This window comes from Haliotis rubra, unplaced genomic scaffold (assembly GCF_003918875.1).
Source record: "Haliotis rubra isolate DU_JTF1 unplaced genomic scaffold, ASM391887v1 Scf229, whole genome shotgun sequence".
NCBI classification, from domain to species: domain Eukaryota; kingdom Metazoa; phylum Mollusca; class Gastropoda; order Lepetellida; family Haliotidae; genus Haliotis; species Haliotis rubra.
In genome coordinates this window covers 1,228,087-1,252,316 of record NW_025766325.1, presented here as the reverse complement: position 1 = coordinate 1,252,316, position 24,230 = coordinate 1,228,087, and the positions used below count along the sequence as shown (strand labels likewise).

The window sequence follows — 24,230 nt, the reverse complement described above, 5'->3', positions numbered from 1 at the left end:
CCCAGATAATGTTAGCAAATACAATTTGTGAAACCTTGTAAAGCTACTCAATATTGAAATGACCATCAATATATCATGTGTCTTTAAATGTAGTTCGAGACAAGAGAAGTTCTCACAATTACCCGCCGTTCAATCGATATCTTTCGTAGCGACAACAACCTTACATTGTATTATGCATATGTGATCACATTACTATCTTGTCTTTGATAATACGAGGTTTCAAAACTGTGTACTTGACCTTCAAAACTAAATAGCTGTCACAGAGACTAATTCAGGACAGCCATCGTCCAAACATTTCCAGAGACCAAAAACTATGTAGCCAAGCCATGTGAGACGTTATTGTAATTATATATATGACGCTAATCTTCATTCTTTATCCAACCCGTGAAGGTCCGGGTTAGAATATTGGCCTTCAGTAACCCATGCTTGTCGTAAGAGGCGACTAACGGGATCGGGTGGTCAGACTCGCTGACTTGGTTGAAACATGTCATCGGTTCCCAATTGCGTAGATCGATGCTCATGCTGTTGATCACTGGATTGTCTGGTTCAGAATCGATTATTTACAGACCGTCGCCATGTAGCTGGAATATTGCTGAGTGCGGCGTAAAACTAAACTCACTCACTTACTCATTCTTAATCCCGATCAACCAGAATTATGCATTGGCTTGTCAGTCAACCATTACTACTCGGTCACTTTCATCAGTGACTGTGTATGACATTTATAGCCTTAATTGGTCATCCCCTTGGCCGTGCCTGTCATCACAACTGGCCCAAGGAAGTGCTATCGTTTTTTTCCCTGTCCATTGTTTACTCTTCGTCTGTCAATTGTTTACTCTTCGTCTGTCCATTGTTGTCTATAATCATATATATATGTTCATATCTATATTGTCACCAGTCCGGTATTCCGACTGCTTCTGTAGGGACACCCGCGAGTAGGATAATGCCCCTCGAAGGAAACGCCCTGGGGTTGAGCAGAAACTCCGCTCACCTCATTTATGTCTGAGTCTGCAACCCAGCTCATTGCTATCCTGTTTGGATATAATATATTGTATAGCCAACTAAAGAGGTTTGGACTATTTTGTCTTAGTTAACGTATAATCAGAGCTGCAGACAACTCTTTGGGTCATTGAGTTACGTACTTGCTTGTGCTCATCTCAATTGGGTATCCTAATTTTCCTTTGAGTAACCAAATAAATTGTACCAACCTCACTCAAACTCAATTGGGTATTTTGTCATTTTCCATTAATTGTTAAACTATAATAAAGTTTAAATGTTAGTGTTTGTTATATATATTTGTCTGTAATATGAGAAACAATAAGAAAGACTGCAAGTTGCCAAGTTCATGTCCTGAAACAGAACCTCTCAATATACCTCAGTTATTGTAGCTATCCACCGGTACGCATGCCAAGATTTGACATTTTTGTGTGTACGCATGTAACATCACATCTTTTGAGTATTTACAAAAATTCAAGCGTACTTGTACGCAATAGACTTAATAGGAATTGAGTTTTTCACATAAATATTTGCATAATTTACACAGATACGCAGCTTGTCTGTACCACTGCTCTCAATATACCTCAGTTATTTTATCTGTCCACCGGTACGCAAGCCAAGATTTGACACTTTTGTGTGTACGCATGTAACATCACATCTATTGAGTATTTACAAAAAAATCAAGCGTACTTGTACGCAATATACTTAATAGGAATTGAGTTTTCACATAAATATTTGCGTAATTTACGCAGATACGCAGCTTATCTGTACCTCTGTATAATTCCTTAATACAAATCTGAGTTAGTTCCACTGTCGACGACATATAGGCGTTGACATAGCCAATGCTGATCAAGGCAATAGAGTTTGCCTACAGCAGGGTAAAGTTCACATCTATACGAGATGTGAGTCCTTACTGGACGCCACCATCACAAAGAATCCTCCACTCGTTTCTTCAACAACACAAACAATAGTATATGAAAATACTGAGAGTGTATTATACGGACACGCCAAGCACGATTTGTATAAACATAAATACATATTTAGAATAAGCATGGACATGATATACATAAAGTTTATATTTAATATGATATAAACTATATACAGCATACAAGCAGCTCAGTAGTATTCGTTACACCACTGTACTGAGACTTAGTATCGCAGTGTGGGGCGGTGGGGTAGCCTAGTGGTTAAAGCGTTGGCTCGTCACGCCGAAGACTCGGGTTCGATTCCCCACATGGGCACAATGTGTTAAGCCCATTTCTGGTGTCCCCCGCCGTGATATTGCTGGAATATTGCTAAAAGCGGCGTAAAACTAAACTCAGTCAGTCAGTCAGTCAGTATCGCAGTGTAACGAATAATACTGAGCCAAAGTTAACTTGGACTGAATAAACAAGTTACATAGAATATAAGAAACAAACAGGATTTGTTTTATAAAGTTACATCGCTTCAGCTTCGTTCTGTATGCATGCATACAATGCCTTTAAGCGTGTGTGCATGAATGCATTCGTGCGATAGGGTCCTTGTTGTGCGAGTATAATAATATCAATAAATACATGTACATGTATATACAAAACCACGGTTAGGGACACTCAGCTATAGTCCAAATGCATGGCGGCGGTCTGTAGAAAACCGAGTCTGGACCAGACAATCCAGTGATCAACAGCATGAGCATCGATCTGAGCAAATGGGAACCGATGAGATCTGTCAACCAAGTCAGCGAGCCTGGCCATCTGATCCCGTTAGTCGCCTCTTGTGATAAGCACGGGTTGGTGAAGATCAATTCTAACCCGGATCTTCACTGGTACCGTGGCTCAAGTAGTATGGACACCACTTATGCAGCACCATGCCCCAAGAGGAGATTGCAATGCCATATATCGTTGGTATCGTATCGCAATATACAAACATAAGTTCCATTTGTTAAACATAATTGGTGGTGGGGTAGCCTAGTGGTTAAAGTGTCCGCTTGTCATGCTGAAGAACCGGATTCGATTCCCAACATGGGCACAATGTGTGAAGCCCATTTCTGGTGTCCATCCTAGAATGTATGTGATACACCATGTATAGTAGCTAGAATGTATGTGATACACCATGTATAGTAGCTAGAATGTATGTGATACACCATGTATAGTAGCTAGAATGTATGTGATACACCATGTATAGTACCTAGAATGTATGTGATACACCATGTATAGTACCTAGAATGTATGTGATACACCATGTATAGTACCTAGAATGTATGTGATACACCATGTATAGTACCTAGAATGTATGTGATACACCATGTATAGTACCTAGAATGTATGTGATACAATGTGTTAGTACCTAGAATGTATGTGATACACCATGTATAGTACCTAGAAGTATGTATACACCATGTATGTTTAGTAGCTAGAACCATGTGATACACCATGTATACCTAGAATGTATGTGATACACCATGTATAGTACCTAGAATGTATGTGATGTATGTGATACACCATGTATAGTAGTACCTAGAATGTATGTGATACACCATGTATAGTACCTAGAATGTATGTGATACACCATGTATAGTACCTAGAATGTATGTGATACACCATGTATAGTACCTAGAATGTATGTGATACACCATGTATAGTACCTAGAATGTATGTGATACACCATGTATGTGATACACCTAGAATGTATGTGATACACCATGTATAGATACCTAGAATGTATGTGATACACCATGTATAGTACCTAGATGTATGTGATACACCATGTATAGTACCTAGAATGTATGTGATACACCATGTATAGTACCTAGAATGTATGTGATACACCATGTACCTAGAATGTATGTGATATAGTACCTAGAATGTATGTGATACACCATGTATGTACCTAGAATGTATGTGATACACCCTAGAATGTATGTGATACACCATGTATAGTAACCTATGTATGTGATACACCATGTATAGTACCTAGAATGTATGTGATACACCATGTATAGTACCTAGAATGTATGTGATACACCATGTATAGTACCTAGAATACACCATGTATAGAATGTATGTGATACACCCTAGTACCTAGAATGTATGTGATACACCATGTATAGTACCTAGAATGTATGTGATACACCATGTATAGTACCTAGAATGTATGTGATACACCATGTATAGTAGCTAGAATGTATGTGATACACCATGTATAGTACCTAGAATGTATGTGATACACCATGTATAGTACCTAGAATGTATGTGATACACCATGTTTAGCACCTAAAATGTATGCCATACACCGTGCAGAGGTACAGATAACCTGCGTATCTGCGTAAATTACGCAAATATTTATGTGAAAACCCAATTCCTATTAAGATTATTGCGTACGAGTATGCTTGAAATTTTGTAAATACTCAACAGATGTGATGCTACATGCGTACACACAAAAGTGTAAAATCTTGGCTTGCGTACCGGTGGATAGATAAAATAACTGAGGTATACCGAGAGGTTCTGTTTCAGGACATGAACTTGGCAATTTGCAGTCTCTCTTATCGTTTCTCATATTACAGATGAAATATAAATAACAAACACTAACGTTTAAATTTTATTATATTTTAACAATTAATGGAAAATGACAAAATACCCAATTGAGTTTGAGTGAGGTTGGTACAATTTATTTGGTTACTTAAAAGAAAATTAGGATACCCAATTGACATGACCACAAGCGAGTACATAACTCAATGACCCAGAACGTTATCTGTAGCCCTGACCGTGTATAGTACCTAGAATGTATGTGATACACTTGGGCTACTTACAGTTCATTACTGCAGAACCACGGCTGTTGGAGGCGTCGTCCATACTGCAGATAGCGCGCAATGTCCCAAACTTCCACCCCTGGGTAGGGCGTGGCACCACGTGTCAGCATCTCCCACAGAACCACCCCCAGGGACCACTGCAAGGGAACATTTGTGAATTGATGAACGCCATTGCTGTGATGCAGATGCCAGATACTGGTGCCTCCTGGTATACCCAAGTGAGTGAGTGACTTCAGTTTTACGCCACACTCAGCAATATTCCAGCTATATGGCGGCGGTCTGTAAATAATCGAGTCTCGATCAGACAGTCCTGTGATTAATAGCATGAACAGCGATCTACCCAAATCGTGTACGATGACCTGTGTCAACCAAGCCAGCGAGCCTGACCACCCGATCCCGTTAGTCGCCCCTTACGACAAGCATGGGTTGAAGACCAAATGTAACCCGGACCTTCACGGGTACCATGGCTCAAGTAGCATGACCATCACTTATGACATGTGTCAGCTAAGCTAGCGAGCCAGGGTTCGAATTGGTTTTCAGCAATAAATACTTGTTGTAAGATGTGACTAACGGGATCGGGTGGTCAGCCTCGCTGACTTGGTTGCCACATGTCATCGTATCCCATTTGCGTAGATCGGGGCTCATGTTGTTGATCACTGGATTTGTCTGGTCCAGACTATTTCCAGATCGCCGTCATACAGCTGGAATATTGATGACTGCGGCGTAAAACAGACAAACAAAAATTGCGTGTGTTCCTTACATATATTACCTGTATTACATCAGAGGTTAGTGAAATATCAGTTGAATAGTGACAATTGAAGAATGTATTTTTAAACTAGAGTAAACCCACATGGTCTGAATAACAATTGCCTACGCATAAATATTGTTTCTAAACACAGTCTATATGACGTCATGTTTGTTCCGCCGCTGACTGTGATGTCATAACGTTTGTAAATGCAAAGTCAAATGTCCACAGTGACCAATCTGGGCAGCGAGGCCACAGAGGTCTGTACAAATAAGGAAACTCTCTATATTGTCAGATGCCTGTTTGTCGACACATAATAACAGCGTCCAGTACCTACGATGTCAGACATGGAGTTGCCTCTCTATATTGTCACAATCAGAGACTAGTTTGTCCACACCTGGTCTCACAGGACATGGAGTTGCCTCTCTATATTGTCGCAATCAGAGACCAGTTTGTCCACACCTGGTCTCACAGGACATGGAGTTGCCTCTCTATATTGTCACAATCAGAGACTAGTTTGTCCACACCTGGTCTAACAGGACATGGAGTTGCCTCTCTATAATGTCATAATCAGAGACCAGTTTGTTCATACTTGGTCTCACAGAACATGGAGTTGCCTCTCTATACGTGCTAATCAGAAACTAGTTTGTCCACACCTGGTCTCACAGGACATGGAGTTGCCTCTCTATATTGTCATAATCAGAGACTAGTTTGTCCACGATTGGTCTCACAGGACATGGAGTTGCCTCTCTATATTGTAAGAATCAGAGACTAGTTTGTCCAGACTTGGTCTCACAGGACATGGAGTTACCTCTCTATATTGTCACAATCAGAGACTAGTTTGTCCACACTTGGTCTCACAGGACATGGAGTTGCCTCTCTCAAACGTGCTAATCAGAAACCTCTCTATACTGCCCTAATCAGAAACTAATTTGTCTACACCTTGTCTCACAGTTGACTCTATATTGTCCATATCAGTACCCTGTTTGTGACTCAAAATAACAGCGGCCAGTACCTACCACGTCAGACTTGGAGCTGTAGCTTCCTCTCTCCATGCTCTCTGGCGCCATCCAGCGGATTGGCAGCTTCTTCTTGTTGTCGCTGGTGTAGTAACCTTTCTCGTAGATGTCTCTGCACAATCCAAAGTCTGCCACCTTCACGCGCAGGTTGTCATCAAGCCTGGGGGATATAGGGCGATACAAACCTTCTATGATACATAGGTAACCTGATGCACAGGTTATATACTCTTAACGACTAGGGGAGTGTGTTTAGATTTAAGACGCTTTTATCAATATTCGAGCAATATCACGGCGGGGAACACCAGATTGAGTGAGTATGGTTTTACGCCGCTTTTAGCAATATTCCAGCAATTTCACGGCTGGGGACACAAGAAATGGGCTTCACTCATTGTACACATGTGGGGAATCGAACCTTGGTCTTCAGCGTGACGAGCGGACGCTCTAACCACTGGGCTACCCCACTGCTCCTATTATTAACGAAAAGTAGGGGATATTCAATAAAATGGTGTCACAACTTTTGATAATTAATACTTTTAATCATATCGTTATACAATGTACCAGTGAGGGAGTTCATATGTGATACCTACGTTATACAATGTATCAGTGAGGGAGTTCATATGTGATACCTACGTTATACAATGGAATAGTGAGGGAGTTCATATGTGATACCTACGTTATACAATGTATCAGTGAGGAAGTTCATATGTGATACAACGGTCTACAATATAATAGTGAGGCATTTGATATGTTATGATAATACATTATCATTTAATGTTAATGTAATGTGATACCTACTTCATGCTGGATGACACATGTCATCGTATTCCAGTTGCGTAGATTGATACTCATGATGTTGATCACTGGATTGTCTGGTCCAGTCTCGATAATTAACAGCCCTCGGACATATAGCTGGACTATTGGAGTTCGTTGTTAAACAACAAATAGAGTCCCAACAAAAATACTGTTTGATGAGTCCGAGTTATAGATACATGATAGACTTGCGTTTCTTTTGCTGTTCAGTATAGATTGCATTGTCTTTCTGATATTGGCGTATTTTAAAGCAACTCACATACAATTCCTGGCCGCCAAGTCCCTATGAACCAGTTTAAGAGATGACAGGTAGTTCATGCCCTCGGCAATATCCACACCCCATCTCAGGATGTCGAACACCCGCACCTCCTGCAAGGACAATAAGGCACTTAGGTTAAAAACATCATGAAATTAACAAAGGTACAGAGAAGCTGCGTATCTGCGTAAATTACGCAAATATTTATGCGAAAACTCAATTCCTATTAAGTCTATTGCGTACAAGTATGCTTGAAATTTTGTAAATACACAATAGATGTGATGTTACACGCGTACACACAAAAGTGTCAAATCTTAGCTTGCGTACCGGTGGAGAAACACAATAACTGAGGTATTGAGAGGTTCTATTTCAGGACATGAACTTGGCAACTTGCAGTCTCTGTTATCGTTTCTCATTACAGATCAAATATAAATAACAAACACTAACATTTAAACTTTATTATCTTTTAACAATTAATGGAAATGACAAAATACCCAATTGAGTTTGAGTGAGGTTGGTACAATTTATTTGGTTACTCAAAGGAAAATTAGGATACCCAATTGACATGACCACAAGCGAGTACATAACTCAATGACCCAAAACGTTATCTGTAGCTCTGTGAAACACTTCCGATGTTGATCATGACAAACTACCTACGCTATGGGGATATACATATATAGTGTTCAACAGTCGTAAGATATTTGGAGTTACACTTTCTCAGTAAAATACAGGTCCTATTACTTTAGGTCTACACTCGTAATCACAAGAGGACCTGTTTGTCCATACTCGTCTGAATATCAAGGGGACCTGTTGGTCTAACCTCGTCTTGGTATCAAGGGGTCTAACCTTGTCTTGGTATCAAGGGGACCTGCTGGTCTATCCTCGTCTTGGTATCAAGAGGACCTGTTGGTCTAACCTCGTCTTGGTATCAAGGGGACCTGTTGGTCTCACCTCGTCTTCGTATCAAGGGGGCCTGTTGGTAACCTCGTCTTGGTATCAAGGGGACCTGTTGGTCTAACCTCGTCTTGGTATCAAGGGGACCTGTTGGTCTAACCTCGTCTTGGTATCAAGGGGTCTAACCTCGTCTTGGTATCAAGGGGACCTGTTGGTCTAACCTCGTCTTGGTATCAAGGGAACCTGTTGGTAACCTCGTCTTGGTATCAAGGGGACCTGTTGGTCTAACCTCGTCTTGGTATCAAGGGGACCTGTTGGTCTAACCTCGTCTTGGTATCAAGGGGACCTGTTGGTAACCTCGTCTTGGTATCAAGGGATCTGTTGGTCTAACCTCGTCTTGGTATCAAGGGGCACTGTTGGTCTAACCTCGTCTTGGTATCAAGGGCACCTGTTAGTATGCACTCGTCTTGGTATCAAGGGGGCCTGTTGGTATACACTCGTCTTAATCTCACAAGGCCTAGTCAGTCTTTCCATCTTGATATAATGAGGCTACATTGGACAACACAGTTTTAATGTCATTAGACCCAATTGAGACACGCAGCAAGTCTTAACATCAAGAGGCCCAGTTGCCCTACTCTCGTAATACCAAGAGGCCCAGTTGCCCTGCACTCGTAATACCAAGAGGTCCAGTTGTCACACCCGTAATACCAAGAGGCCCAGTTGCCCTACTCTCGTAATACCAAGAGGCCCAGTTGCCCTGCACTCGTAATACCAAGAGGTCCAGTTGTCACACCCGTAATACCAAGAGGCCCAGTTGCCCTACTCTCGTAATACCAAGAGGCCCAGTTGCCCTGCACTCGTAATACCAAGAGGCCCAGTTGTCATACACCAGTAATACCAAGAGGCCCAGTTGCCCTACTCTCGTAATACCAAGAGGCCCAGTTGCCCTGCACTCGTAATACCATGAGGCCCAGTTGTCATACACTCGTAATACCAAGAGGCCCGGTTGTCCTTCACTCGTAATACCAAGATGCCCGGTTGGTTTACACTCGTAATACCAAAATGTCCAGTTGTCATAAACACTTGTAATACCAAGAGGCCTGGTTGCCCTACACCCGTAATACCATGAGGCCCAGTTGCCCTACTCTCGTAATATCAAGAGGCCCAGTTGCCCTACTCTCGTAATACCAAGAGGCCCGGTTGTCATACACTCGTAATACCAAGAGGCCCAGTTGCCCTGCACCCGTTATACCAAGAGGCCCAGTTGCCGTACTCTCGTAATATCAAGAGGCCCAGTCAGCCTCTCCATCTTGATATAATTAGGCTACGTTGGTCCTCACAGTCTTGATGTTATAAGGCCCAGATGAGACACGCTGCACGGCAACCATATAAAGTGGACGTGATTGAGTAACACTTATTAAAGAACAGGAACATACTTTGTCTGTGAAAAGTCCTTCAATAATTCGATTATTGACCTTACCTTCTCGTCTTTTGAGACGAACGACATGAGATCCCCATTGGCCATGAAGGGGAGAATCACCATGGGCTGTTGACTTTGGTTCACAGAGATCCCCAACAGCCTCAGGACATTCTCATGGTCAAAGCCCTTCATGACCAGTGCTTCCTCCACAAAGCTAGCAAGATCCATATTCTGGCTGTTATCTGGAATACATATGTGGCTTTATCATGGCAGTTATCAAGACTCCCAACTAACAGGATATGTCATCTTCCGTAAGCTAGAAGGACAGATTATGTTTTTCAACTTGTTTGTGGAACAAATGATCAAAATCAAACTGATCAACATGACTACCATCATGAGCCATCAGCGTGTCATGACTACAGTACTGACTGCAACTGCAGAGGTCGTAGAGGAAGCATCCTCGATTATCTCCAGGATACACGTTCGGTAAATCTGGATGCATCTACGTCTCGGCCCTATGATTTTATTACCTCCCTTGGCTGGCTTTTTATCCAATCAGGTGTCTACGCTGGGAAGTTGGGCGTACCAATCACAACTCACTTTCGCTTCTTTTATCTAACCGATTAAGCTTGGCAACAGAATTGTTGCAGAGGTACTCTGAAAGTGGTAGAAAGAGTTCTTGCATATATTTTAAGGTTTCAGACCTGTCAATTTGTCTGTATGATTTCCCCCAAAATCTGAGTCGAACTGCGAACAAACTTTCGAGGCTGCGACCGCTATCTTTGTTGACACTTGCAACACTTGGTTGTAACGGCGGCTTAGCTGATTGGCTGCTGTGAGAATGCGGAGCCAGCAAAGGGAGGTAATACAATTATCGGGCCGAGCCATAAATGCATCCAGGATACTAGTGAAGATTTATCGCAACGTATACCCTGGAGATTGTTAAGGATGTATAGGAAGATGTGGCATGACAATCTGTTTCGGGCTAAAAGAGTTGAAATTTCTTCAGGATAATGTATGAAGAATATTACACATCTATTTGGGGCGTCGGGGGTAGACCAGTTCGATCGACACGCTGAAAACCCGGGTTCGACTTCCTATATGAATACAATGTGTGAAGCCAATTTCTGGCGTCCGCTGTGATATTGCTGGTATATTGCTAAAAGCGGTGTAAAACCAAAACCCACTCACTCACTCACTCAGTCACTCACTCATGCACTCGGTGATTAGTGTAAATAGACAGAGGTACTACATATTAGATTTGGTTAGCCTAGTGGTTAAGCGTCCGCTCGTCACGCTGAAGGGCCGGGTTCAATTCACCACATGGGTACAATGTGAGAAACCCATTTGTCGTGTACCCCGCAGTCATATTCCTGGAAAATTGTTAAAAGCGACGTAAAACCAAATCTCACTCACTCATACAAGAGTTATTAAAGAAGAGTAAGAAGAACCGGCCTCACCCTGCATTGTTTTGATAGCGACTTTCTCACCCCCATCTTCATGATCATCTTCTGCGTACAACAAACCTTCGTACACACACCCGAAGTTGCCTGCAATGACAGAAGTCAAATTTTTATAGATACACCTTCTATCATTCCGTTGGCATACTAGATTATATCTGCTTTCATAACCTGATGCGTTCTCTTCCCACAGAGGTTACTTGTCATATCTTCCTACCAACCTCTGTTCTAATACGGCCAAATTTCTCGGTTCTCGTAAAATCCCCTAGCGGCAAAAGATCGCAACACGAATTATCTCCCTTCTTTCTATCCAATCAGAACACGCGTTACAGAGACTTAGATTCAACTTGACTAACACAAGCAAATGTGGGGCCACAAATATTCCCCATCTGCCGGGGAATTGTGTTGATGTTACACACAAGACGTTTAATGGCTACCTTGTCCGTTGTCAACGAGGGCGATGGAGACGCCACTGATCCGCCATAACATGACTGAGTTCTGTCTAGAAGAAACGTTTGCGTATCGCGCAGGGGAAGAAGTTTAGTTTTTCTCGAAGCATACGGAAATTACCGAGGCCTTGCGATTGATCACTTTTGAAACAACGTCGCTGATTGCACAACTAAATCTGATTACCTCCAATCACGAGTCTGGAATGCTCACACCATGAAAGGGCCGTATTAGAACAGAGGTTACGTAGGAAGATATGACAGGAGTAACCTCTGCGGGAAGAGAATGAACCTGATGAGACCCGTGAATATCCGGGTTATCATTGATCTTCACCAACCCATGCTTGTCGTAAGAGGCAACTCACGGCAATGGGTGGTCAGGCTCGCTGACTTGGTTGACACATGTCATCGTTTCCCAATTGCGCAGATCGATGCTCATGCTGTTGATCACTGGTATGTCTGGTCCAGACTCGATTATTTACAGACCGCCGCCATATAGCTGGAATATTGCTGATTGCGGCGTAAAACAAAACTCACTCACTCGCTCATGAACTGAAGAATAAACAAACTCGATTAAATAAATCTTTGATAAAAATGTCTGGTGGTTGTTTTGTCATTCCTCCACCTGTGTCCTGATGGATTTGCATTATGCCACTTAAAATCACACTAAATACAGATGGAAGCAGAAAGTTAGCACTACCTGAACCTATCGTAGCTCGAAGTTGCAGCCTTGAAAAGGGCACGATGACCTTGTTCTGCTCAATACGTTGCATCAGTTCCGGTGACAGTGTCTCCTTGACCCTGGGTTCCAGCAGGAAGTAGGTATTCAGTACTCTGTCTTGAACAAAACAAGTACATTTACTAATGGCAGAAAGTAACTGTAACATAAAATTGTATAAAACAAAAGTTATAAAAGTTATGAAAATAACCCGAAATAAGCATGTAGCAAAGCACTTTGCATGAAATTTGCCTCTGAATGCTGTCGAATTTCGACCTTAACTGCGCGCACGTCATGCCACATTCTCTTCCCACAGAGGTTACTCCTGTCATATCTTCCTACGTAACCTCTGTTCTAATACGGCCCTTTCATGGTGTGAGCATTCCAGACTCGTGATTGGAGGTAATCAGATTTAGTTGTGCAATCAGCGACGTTGTTTCAAAAGTGATCAATCGCAAGGCCTCGGTAATTTCCGTATGCTTCGAGAAAAACTAAACTTCTTCCCCTGCGCGATGCGCAAACATTTCTTCTAGACAGAACTCAGTCATGTTATGGCGGATCAGTGGCGTCTCCATCGCCCTCGTTGACAACGGACAAGGTAGCCATTAAACGTCTTGTGTGTAACATCAACACAATTCCCCGGCAGATGGGGAATATTTGTGGCCCCACATTTGCTTGTGTTAGTCAAGTTGAATCTAAGTCGATGTAACACGTGTTCTGATTGGATAGAAAGAAGGGAGATAATTCGTGTTGCGATCTTTTGCCGCTAGGGGATTTTACGAGAACCGAGAAATTTGGCCGTATTAGAACAGAGGTTGGTAGGAAGATATGACAAGTAACCTCTGTGGGAAGAGAATGGTCATGCCACGGCTTGCAGAAAATCAGCGCCTCCGGGCCGGGAGTATGCTGGAGACTGGATTGGCCAAAAATGAAGTGGACAGAATATTGGTGTCCATCGAAACATGATCTCATCTCTACGGAGACATTTTCAACATAATGGGCACACGAGAGATTTGCCTTGGACCGGCCATTCACGCGTGATATCACATCAGCAAGACAACCACATTCGACTTCCTCATCTAAGGAATATAATCGATTCCAGACTGCTAGTTTGACTGCTCGGACCATTTCTGACTTACATCCAATCAGTTCCAGGACTGTACGGAACCGACTAACGGAGCACAACATCCGGTTTGCAATACGTTCAGTGTTGCTCTAACGTCACCGACAGGCACGTCTTGCCCGGTACAGACAGCATCTACGGTACAGGATTCAAGATTGGGATAGTGTTTTGTTCACTGACGAGTCGAGATTTATTCTGGATAGCTCAGATGGCAGGGCAAGGGTGTACTGACGGCGAGGTGAACGGTATGCAGACGCGTGCGTTCTTCAACGTCGACAGTTTTGTGGCGATAACGTTATGGTATGGGGACCATCAAATCTCATGGTCGGACACAACTTGTCATTGGCATTGACAATCTGACAGGTCTGCGATAAAGGGATGAGATCATTGGGCCTCACGTGTAGCCGTTCATACAAAGACAGAGACGTAACTTCACGCTTCAGCAAGATAATGCCCGTCCACATGTCGATCGTGTTGTGACAGATTTCCCGAGACAGCAGATCATTCCGGCACTCTCCTGGCCAACTGTTCCTCAGGACCTGTTCCCTATCGAACACGCTTGGGATGATCTGGAGAGACGTTCACTTCAAGCCGAGAACCAACCATTGACGTAGCTGAATTGAGACGAGCGTTGGCCCAGACATGGAACAACATTCCCAAGCTTTCTTCAATCGCTTAGTGTCGTCTGTGCGTCGTCATTGTCAAGACTGCATCAACGCCAATGGTGGACACACATGATACTGAATTTGTGAATTGACTTTTGACAACACATCTATTCAAGGGCGTGTCACGATGAGTATTGTCAAACCATACAGGTTTCGATATCATCCCACCAACACTTAAACAGCGGTTAAGGAAAACACCACAAATCATGTTATTATCGTTTTACATTAATTGGCATAACATCAAATAATGCACAGTTACTAATGCCAGTGGTATTACAGTTATAAAAAGCAAAGACGCCTGTCAGAGTATATCTATTATACTTTATATGTCAATACATTACTTGTGGTCGAGAATTTAGGCAAAGCGATGCATGTTTACCGACGCATCTTCCGACACGTCTTTTGACACGTCACATCTACCGACACGTTTACAGAAACGTCGTCCGACACGTCACGACTACCAACACGTCTTTTGGCACGTCATGTCATCTTTTGAAACCTGTGCCGAACGTCTTCTGACACGTCATGTCTCCCTCAGAGTCTTCTGACACGTCAGTCTTTCTAAAAGTCTTCTAAGACTTTACGTCTACTGACACGTCTTTTGACACGTCTTCTGACACGTCACGTCTACCGACACGTCTTCTGACACGTCTGTCTTTCTAAAAGTCTTCTAAGACTTTACGTCTACCGACATGTCTTCTGACACGTCAGTCTTTCTAAAAGTCTTCTAAGACTTTACGTCTACCGACACGTCGTTTGACACGTCACGTCTACCGACACGTCTTCTGACACGTCAATCTTTCTTAAAGTCTTCCAAGACTTTACGTCTACAGACACGTCTTTTGACATGTCTTCTGACACGTCACGTCTACCCACACGTCTTCTATCACGTCACGTCTACCGACACGTCTTGTGACAAGCACGGCTACCGACACGTTTACCGAAACGTCGTCTTCCGACGACGCTAAGACATTATAGAGTTTCAGTTGTTTCTTGAGTAATATTTGAATGAGTGATTGGTTTCTAGCGTCACTTTGAATAGTATTTATATGATATCATAGCACGAAAGCCCGAAGTAACGCAGGTCTTTGACCCAAAACATTGATTCTAGTATAAAACTGACAATCACAGGGACATGAAGGGGACACGCCTTAAATGGTGAGGTGAGGTGAGGTGAGGTGAGGTGAGGTGAAATGGGGTTTAACGTCGATGCAATTCACTATTTTGACTTATGCCATACGTTCCCGAATTATTTCAGGTAAACAAATGTCAATACTAAGTTTATGAAGTCTGTCACGTCGCATCTACCCAAACATCTTCCGTCACGTCACATCTACCGAAACGTCTTCTGTCACGTCACATTTACCGAAGCGTCTTCTGTCACGTCACATCTACCGAAACGTCTTCTGTCAGTCACATTTACCGAAACGTCTTCTGTCACGTCGCATCTGCCGAAACGTCTTCCGACACGTCACGTCTTTACACGTCTTTACACCTTTACCTCGGATATCTTTGAAAGCAGCGTTGCAACTCGATACAATGTGTCAATCGCTCAAGTTAAATAAATAATTCTTACCATCTGCTGTAGTTGATGTCAACTCTGATTGCAGACGAGAATGCAGAGCAGACTTGTACTCCTTGACACAGACGGCTGCTCCGGCGACAACAATGATGATAATGATAGCGAGTGTTACCACGCTCCCGATGATAACGTCGTGATTAGATGGCGGCCCGTGAATTACAAACACAACATAGCCTGCATCCAGGGTAAGATTTCTGCCTACTTTAACCTGGAATGTACAGAATGAAAGAATGAAAAACACACACGCTCTTTTGTTGTTTCACTCCTCACTCAGCAATGTATACTGATGTACAAAAGAAACTGCACACCTGCTGTTTTGAGACTATTAAAAACAACGTAAATATTTGGCTTGCAATGTTCCAATTGGGTACGATATCTATGGTATTATTGCAACACGAACACAATGTTTGTGACTTGTGAGTCGCAATCAAAACACTTTTCTAAATATTACGCTGTTTTGGGGAAAACATTTTACCAAAGCATCAGGTGTGTTCTTTCTTTTGTACGTCAGATTACATGGAGACGGTGTGTATATAATCGAATCTGGACCAGACAACCCAATGATCAACATCATGAGCAGTATACGATGACATGTGTCAACCAAGTCAGCGAACCCGAACACCCGATCCCGTAAGACATGGGTTGCTTACAACCAATTCTAGCCCGGATCTTCACGAGTCGACACACATGTAGATATGATGTTTCTGTCTCCACATGAATACGTCATTATAGGGGGCGGTGGGGTAGCCTAGTGGTTAAAACGTTCGCTCGTCACACCGACCCGGTTTCGATTCCCCACATGGGCACAATGCGTGAAGCCCATTTCGGGTGTCCCCCGTAGTGATATTGCTGGAATATTGCTAGCAGCGGCATAAAACTAAGCTCTCTCACTTACTCTGTTAAATCAAACACAAGTGTATTCTTAGCTACAAGCAGGAGCTGGTGTCTTTCCAGTCTGTTTCCTCTTCCCCCGTTACTGATCGTCAATGGTCATCTGTTGACTCACTTATTTACATGTTCGGGGATTGTGTAAAATACTGCAATGGTCTTATACTGTACCGTGATATTCTGTCGCGTCTTTTCTCGAACCGTCCAATCTGGCATACAAGAGATCAGCGTGCCATTGAAATGAACATCAGTACAGTTGCTGCGGCCAATTTCGACTCGAACATCTGTTTCGTTGACGCCATCGAGCTTAGCCTGATCAAAATTGCCACATTACAAAAAATGCTTCCTAGTAAAATAACAATATCAACTAGCCTTGATTAAAAAGCCTAAATTTTACAAACTCTCTCATATTATTCACATTGGTTGTAAAAAGATTGAATCCAGAGAGTGTATATGTGGAATAGTAGCGATCTAGTTTATATTGTCCATATCACACATATCAGTATGTTTATCTAGTTTAGTGTATATTGTGCATATCACACATATCAGTATGTTTATTCAGTGTATATTGTCAACATCACACATATAAGTATGTTTCTCCAGTATATATTGTCCATATCACACATATCAGTATGTTTATTCATTGTACATTGTCCATATCACACATATCAGTATGTTTATCCACTGTATATGTGTTGTACTGTCATACAGAACCCACACTAGTATGTTTATCTAGTGTATATTGTCCATATCACACATATCAGTATGTTTATCTAGTTTAGTGTATATTGTGCATATCACACATATCAGTATGTTTATCCGGTGTATATTGTCGATATCACACATATCAGTATGTTTATCTAGTTTAGTGTATATTGTCGATATCACACATATCAGTATGTTTATACAGTGTATATTGTCCATATCACACATATAAGTATGTTTCTCCAGTATATATTGTCCATATCACACATATCAGTATGTTTATCTAGTGTATATTGTCGATATCACACATATCAATATGTTTATGCACTGTATATGTGTTGTACTGTCATACAGAGCCCACACTAGTATGTTTATCTAGTGTATATTGTCCATATCACACATATCTGTATGTTTATCTAGTTTAGTGTATATCGTGCATATTACACATATCAGTATGTTTATTCAGTGTATATTGTCCATATCACACATATCAGTATGTTTATCTAGTTTAGTGTATATTGTGCATGTCACACATATCAGTATGTTTATGCAGTGTATATTGTCCATATCACACATATCACACATATCAGTATGTTTATTCAGTCTACTATGTTTTGCGAAATCCATTACAGCGACAGTTAAGTATGATTCTTTATGCTACTATCAGTCGTCATTTTAAGATTCACGTAGATTTCTGTCTTCAAACTTGATATGGTAACAACTCAGGGGCGAGCGTGGCTAGACTGAATGACTGACAGGTTTATTCGCGGTGTATAAAAATGTTTTGCGCGAAAAGTGCGAAAATAAAACCTGCGCGGAATATAATAATATTTACAGTATATTGTCCATATCACACATATCAGTATGTTTATCTAGTGTATATTGTCCATATCAGAGATATCAGTATGTTTATCTAGTTTAGTGTATACTGTCCATATCACACATATCAGTATGTTTATCCAGTGTATATTGTGCATATCACACATATCAGTATGTTTATTTAGTTTAGTGTATTTTGTGCATATCACACACATATCAGTATGTATATCCAGTGTATATTGTCCATATCACACATATCAGTATGTTTATCTAGTCCATATTGTCCATATCACACATATCAGTATGTTTATCTAGTGTATATTGTCCATATCACACATATCTGTATGTTTATCTAGTGTATATTGTCCATATCACACATACTGATATGTTTATTCAGTGTACATTCTTCATATCAGACATATCGGTAGCTATGTTCATCTAGACTATATTGTCCATATCACACATATCAGTATGTTTATTTAGTTTAGTGTATTTTGTGCATATCACACATATCAGTATGTTTATCTAGTGTATATTGTCCATATCACACATATCAGTATGTTTATTTAGTTTAGTGTATTTTGTGCATATCACACATATCAGTATGTATATCCAGTGTATATTGTCCATATCACACATACATACTTAGTTTAGTGTATACTGTCCATATCACACATATCAGTATGTATATCCAGTGTATATTGTCCATATCACACATATCAGTATGTTTATTTAGTTAAGTGTATTTTGTGCATATCACACATATCAGTATGTATATCCAGTGTATATTGTCCATATCACACATATCAGTATGTTTATCTAGTGTATATTGTCCATATCACACATATCAGTATGTTTATCTAGTGTATATTGTCCATATCACACATATCAGTATGTTTATCTAGTGTATATTGTCCATATCACACATACTGATATGTTTATTCAGTGTACATTCTTCATATCAGACATATCGGTAGCTATGTTCATCTAGACTATATTGTCCATATCACACATATTGATAGCTATGTTTATCCAGTGTATATTGTCCATGTCACGCATATTGGTAACTATGTATATCGTAGTGTGTATTGTCCATATAAGACATATTGGTATGTTTATCTAGTGTGCATTGTCAATATACCACATACTGGTATGTTTATCTAGAGTACATGGTCCATATCCCACATATTGGTATGTTTAACTAGCGTATATTCTCTATATCATACTTACATGAATGTTTAATTTACTTCCTTGGAAGAGCTTACCCCCCAGTGTTGGTAAAACTGGGTCTGGATAAATGGTGAAGTTGAAATCACGTGTCACCGCGTCCATTATAACACGGAGGGTGCCTGTTGTTTCATTTTGCTTTTCCAGTGGGAAGAATGGCGTCTCACAAAGGACTTTACCAGTAGTTCCATTTGTGGCACAGTTCTAAAACAAACACACCCTAATCTATATCTGTGTAGGGAGCGATATGTTACATAGTGACACACATATCTATACAGACAGTGACAGCTAAGCTCAGAATTACACAATGAAACATATGTACATACACAGTTAGAGATGAATACATGGTAACATACTGACACACACATATGTATATACACAGTTAGAGATGAACACATGGCTTCATACTGACACAGACATGTATATACACTGTGACAGATGAACACATGGTAACATGCAGACACATATGTATATACACAGTCACAGAAGAACACATGGTTACATACTGACACACATATGTATATACACAGCGACAGATGAACACATGGTTACATACTGATACACATATGTATGCACTAAGCGACAGATGAACACATGGTTACATACTGACACACATATGTATATACAGAGTGACAGGTGAACACATGGTTACATACTGACACACATATGTATATACACAGTGACAGGTGAACACATGGTTATATACTGACACATGCATGTATATACACAGTGACAGATGAACACATGGTTTCATACTGACACACATATGTATATACACAGTGACAGGTGAACACATGGTTATATACTGACACATGTATGTATATACACAGTGACAGATGAACACATGGTTACATACTGACACACATATGTATATACACAGAGACAGATGAACACATGGTTTCATACTGACACACATATGTATATACACAGTGACAGGTGAACACATGGTTATATACTGACACGTGTATGTATATACACAGTGACAGATGAACACGTGGTTATATACTGACACACATATGTATATACACAGTGACAGGTGAACACAAAGTTTCATACTGACACATTTATGTATATACACAGTGACAGGTGAACACATGATTTTATACTGACACACATATGTATATACACTGTGACAGGTGAACACATGGTTACATACTGACACAAATATGTATATACACAGTGACAGGTGAACACAAAGTTTCATACTGACACATTTATGTATATACACAGTGACAGGTGAACACATGATTTTATACTGACACACATATGTATATACACTGTGACAGGTGAACACATGGTTACATACTGACACAAATATGTATATACACAGTGACAGATGAACACATGGTTACATACTGTCACACATATGTATATACACAGTGACAGGTGAACACATGGTTACATACTGACACACATATGTATTTACACAGTGACATGTGAACACATGGTTTCATACTGACACACATATGTATATACACAAGGACAGGTGAACACATGGTTACATACTGACACAAATATGTATATACACAGTGACAGATGAACACATGGTTACATACTGACACATATATGTATATACACTGTGGCAGATGAACACATGGTTACATACTGACACACATATGTATATACTCAGTGACTGATGAACACATGGTTACATACTAACACACATATGTATATACACAGTGACAGATGAACAGATGGTTACATACTGACACACATATGTATATACACAGTGACAGATGAACACATGGTTACATACTGTAACACATATGTATATACACAGTGACAGGTGAACACATGGTTACATACTGACACACATATGTATTTACACAGTGACATGTGAACACATGGTTTCATACTGACACACATATGTATATACACAAGGACAGGTGAACACATGGTTACATACTGACACAAATATGTATATACACAGTGACAGATGAACACATGGTTACATACTGACACATATATGTATATACACTGTGGCAGATGAACACATGGTTACATACTGACACACATATGTATATACTCAGTGACTGATGAACACATGGTTACATACTAACACACATATGTATATACACAGTGACAGATGAACAGATGGTTACATACTGACACACATATGTATATACACAGTGACAGATGAACACATGGTTACTTACTGACACACATATGTATATACACAGTGACAGGTGATCACATACTCTGACACATATGTATATACACAGTAACAGGTGAAGACATGATTACATGCTGACACACATATGGACATACAGAGTGACAGATGAACACATGGTTACATACTGACACACATATGTATATACACTGTGGCAGATGAACACATGGTTACATACTGACACACATATGTATATACACGGTGACATATGAACACATGGTTATATACTGACACACATATGTATATACACAGTGACAGATGAACAGATGGTTATATACTGACACAGATATGTATATACACAGTGACAGATGAACACATGGTTACATACTGACACACATATGTATATACACATTGACAGATGAACAACTGGTTACTTACTGACACAGATATGTATATACACAGTGACAGATGAACACATGGTTATATACTGACACACATATGTATATCCACAGTGGCAGATGAACAAATGGTTATATACTGACACACATACGTATATACACCGTGACAGATGAACACATGGCTACATACTGGGATACATATGTATATACACTGTGGCAGATGAAGACATGGTTACATACTGACACACATATGTATATACACTGTGACAGATGAACACATGGTTACATACTGGCATACATATGTATATACACTGAGGCAGATGAACACATGGTTACTTACTGACACACATATGTAAACGGATAGATGACAGATGATTCCATTGCCACACTCACACACACACACACACACACACACACACACACACACGCACATACACACACACACACACCATGCGTGCACGCACTCACCGAGTTGTATAGAAACTCACTCACGCACCTACTTCTGCACACGCAGACTCGCACAAACATGAGTACAATAAAATGACATTACTTACCCCATTTTCTGTCTTGTTCAGTACAGTTATTGCAATCCGCGGCTGTTGTATCACGTCAAAGTTTTTCCCAACGACTGTGATTGTAAGGCCCCCACTGCAAAGCATACTGTAGTTATCAACCAAAGTCCTTGCTACGACCCAGACAACAAATATGGTATCATCGTCAATACCACAAGAGACGAGGGAGACCTACCCCTAGTCTAAAATACCACTGATATATTGGTGTAAACACGGCCAGATATATTCATTCTGACATCTAACCCTTTTATTTATACATTTAGACTTCTTACATAAACATATTATAATGGATAGGTTAAGAAGCACATATGCATGTGAGTGAGTTTAGTTTTATGCCGCACACAGCAATATTTCAGCTATATGGCGGCGGTCTGTAAATATTCGAGTTCTGGATCAGGCAATCCAGTGATCAGCAGCATAAGCATTGATTTGCGCAATTGGGATCCGATGACGTGTCAACCAAGTCAGTGAGCCTGACCATCCGATCCAGTCAGTACATATGCATGTAAGGATTCCATTAAAAATGGAATGTTTTGCGCTGTGCTCCTGGAATTGTTTTTTCGATGGGCAGTCAGACTGATTGTTCACCCGATTTAGAACTCTGTCTCTGAAAGAGTGCACATACGCACACACGCACGCATACAGTTTCTCCTCTCCTCTTCCTTCCAAAAACCTTTAATAACCAACATGGGATGGTGGAGTCACGCCGAAAACCCGGGTTCGATTCCCCAAATGGGTACAATATGTGAAGCCCATTTGTGATGTCCCCAGCCGTGATATTGCTGGAATATGCTAAACACGGCTTTAAACCAAAGTCACTCACTCAATTTATATCTATTTCAATACACTGGGTGCATGCATTCATGACACATTGAATAGCGTGGAATAACGAATCTTTAATCTCAGATGTCAAGTAAAAGTATATGCATAAGTGTCGATATTGTGATATGAATATACATACCTTTGTATGGATGATTTCGGGAAGACATCTGCGATGTTTGGGTCTGGCTTGATTGTAAAATTTCCAAGTGTACAGTCAGGAAACTCGACCTTCGTGACAACACCTGTTTGGACATTCGTATTGTCACCGCAATTTAATTTCTCTACTTTACATTGCATTGTGGTGGAACTGAAATGAAAATGTGGATATGAATAGTCCTCGATGTTTGTCACAACAGAATCATTTCCGAATCATATATTGTATTAGTCAAATAGAGTCATTCACAGGTTACACAGCAGGTTACACAGCAGGTTACACAGCAGGTTATACAGCAGGTTACACAGCTGGTTACACAGCAGGTTACACAGCAGGTTACACAGCAGGTTATACAGCTGGTTACACAGCAGGTTACACAGCTGGTTACACAGCAGATTATACAGCTGGTTACACAGCAGGTTACACAGCAGGTTACACAGCAGGTTATACAGCAGGTTATACAGCAGATTATACAGCAGGTTACACAGCAGGTTACACAGCAGGTTACACAGCAGGTTACACAGCAGGTTATACAGCAGATTACACAGCAGGTTACACAGCAGGTTACACAGCAGGTTATACAGCAGGTTACACAGCAGGTTATACAGCAGGTTACACAG

The 24,230-nt window shown here is 40.9% G+C and overlaps 1 protein-coding gene across 1 annotated transcript in view; it reads right to left on the bottom strand.

Moving 5' to 3' along the window:
• Positions 1-4,773: 4,773 nt before the first annotated feature.
• LOC124277855 (hepatocyte growth factor receptor-like) overlaps positions 4,774-24,230 on the bottom strand; it is a 33,331-nt gene continuing 13,874 nt past the window's right edge. Inside the window, exons 6-16 of the mRNA XM_046713570.1 lie at positions 23,596-23,763; positions 22,617-22,710; positions 19,558-19,758; positions 16,975-17,115; positions 15,910-16,123; positions 12,528-12,665; positions 11,382-11,471; positions 9,982-10,163; positions 7,611-7,720; positions 6,542-6,701; positions 4,774-4,914 (exon numbers count right to left, since the gene is read on the bottom strand). Coding sequence (XP_046569526.1) covers positions 4,774-4,914; positions 6,542-6,701; positions 7,611-7,720; positions 9,982-10,163; positions 11,382-11,471; positions 12,528-12,665; positions 15,910-16,123; positions 16,975-17,115; positions 19,558-19,758; positions 22,617-22,710; positions 23,596-23,763 — 1,639 coding nt within the window. The remainder of the gene's footprint in view (positions 4,915-6,541; positions 6,702-7,610; positions 7,721-9,981; positions 10,164-11,381; positions 11,472-12,527; positions 12,666-15,909; positions 16,124-16,974; positions 17,116-19,557; positions 19,759-22,616; positions 22,711-23,595; positions 23,764-24,230) is intronic.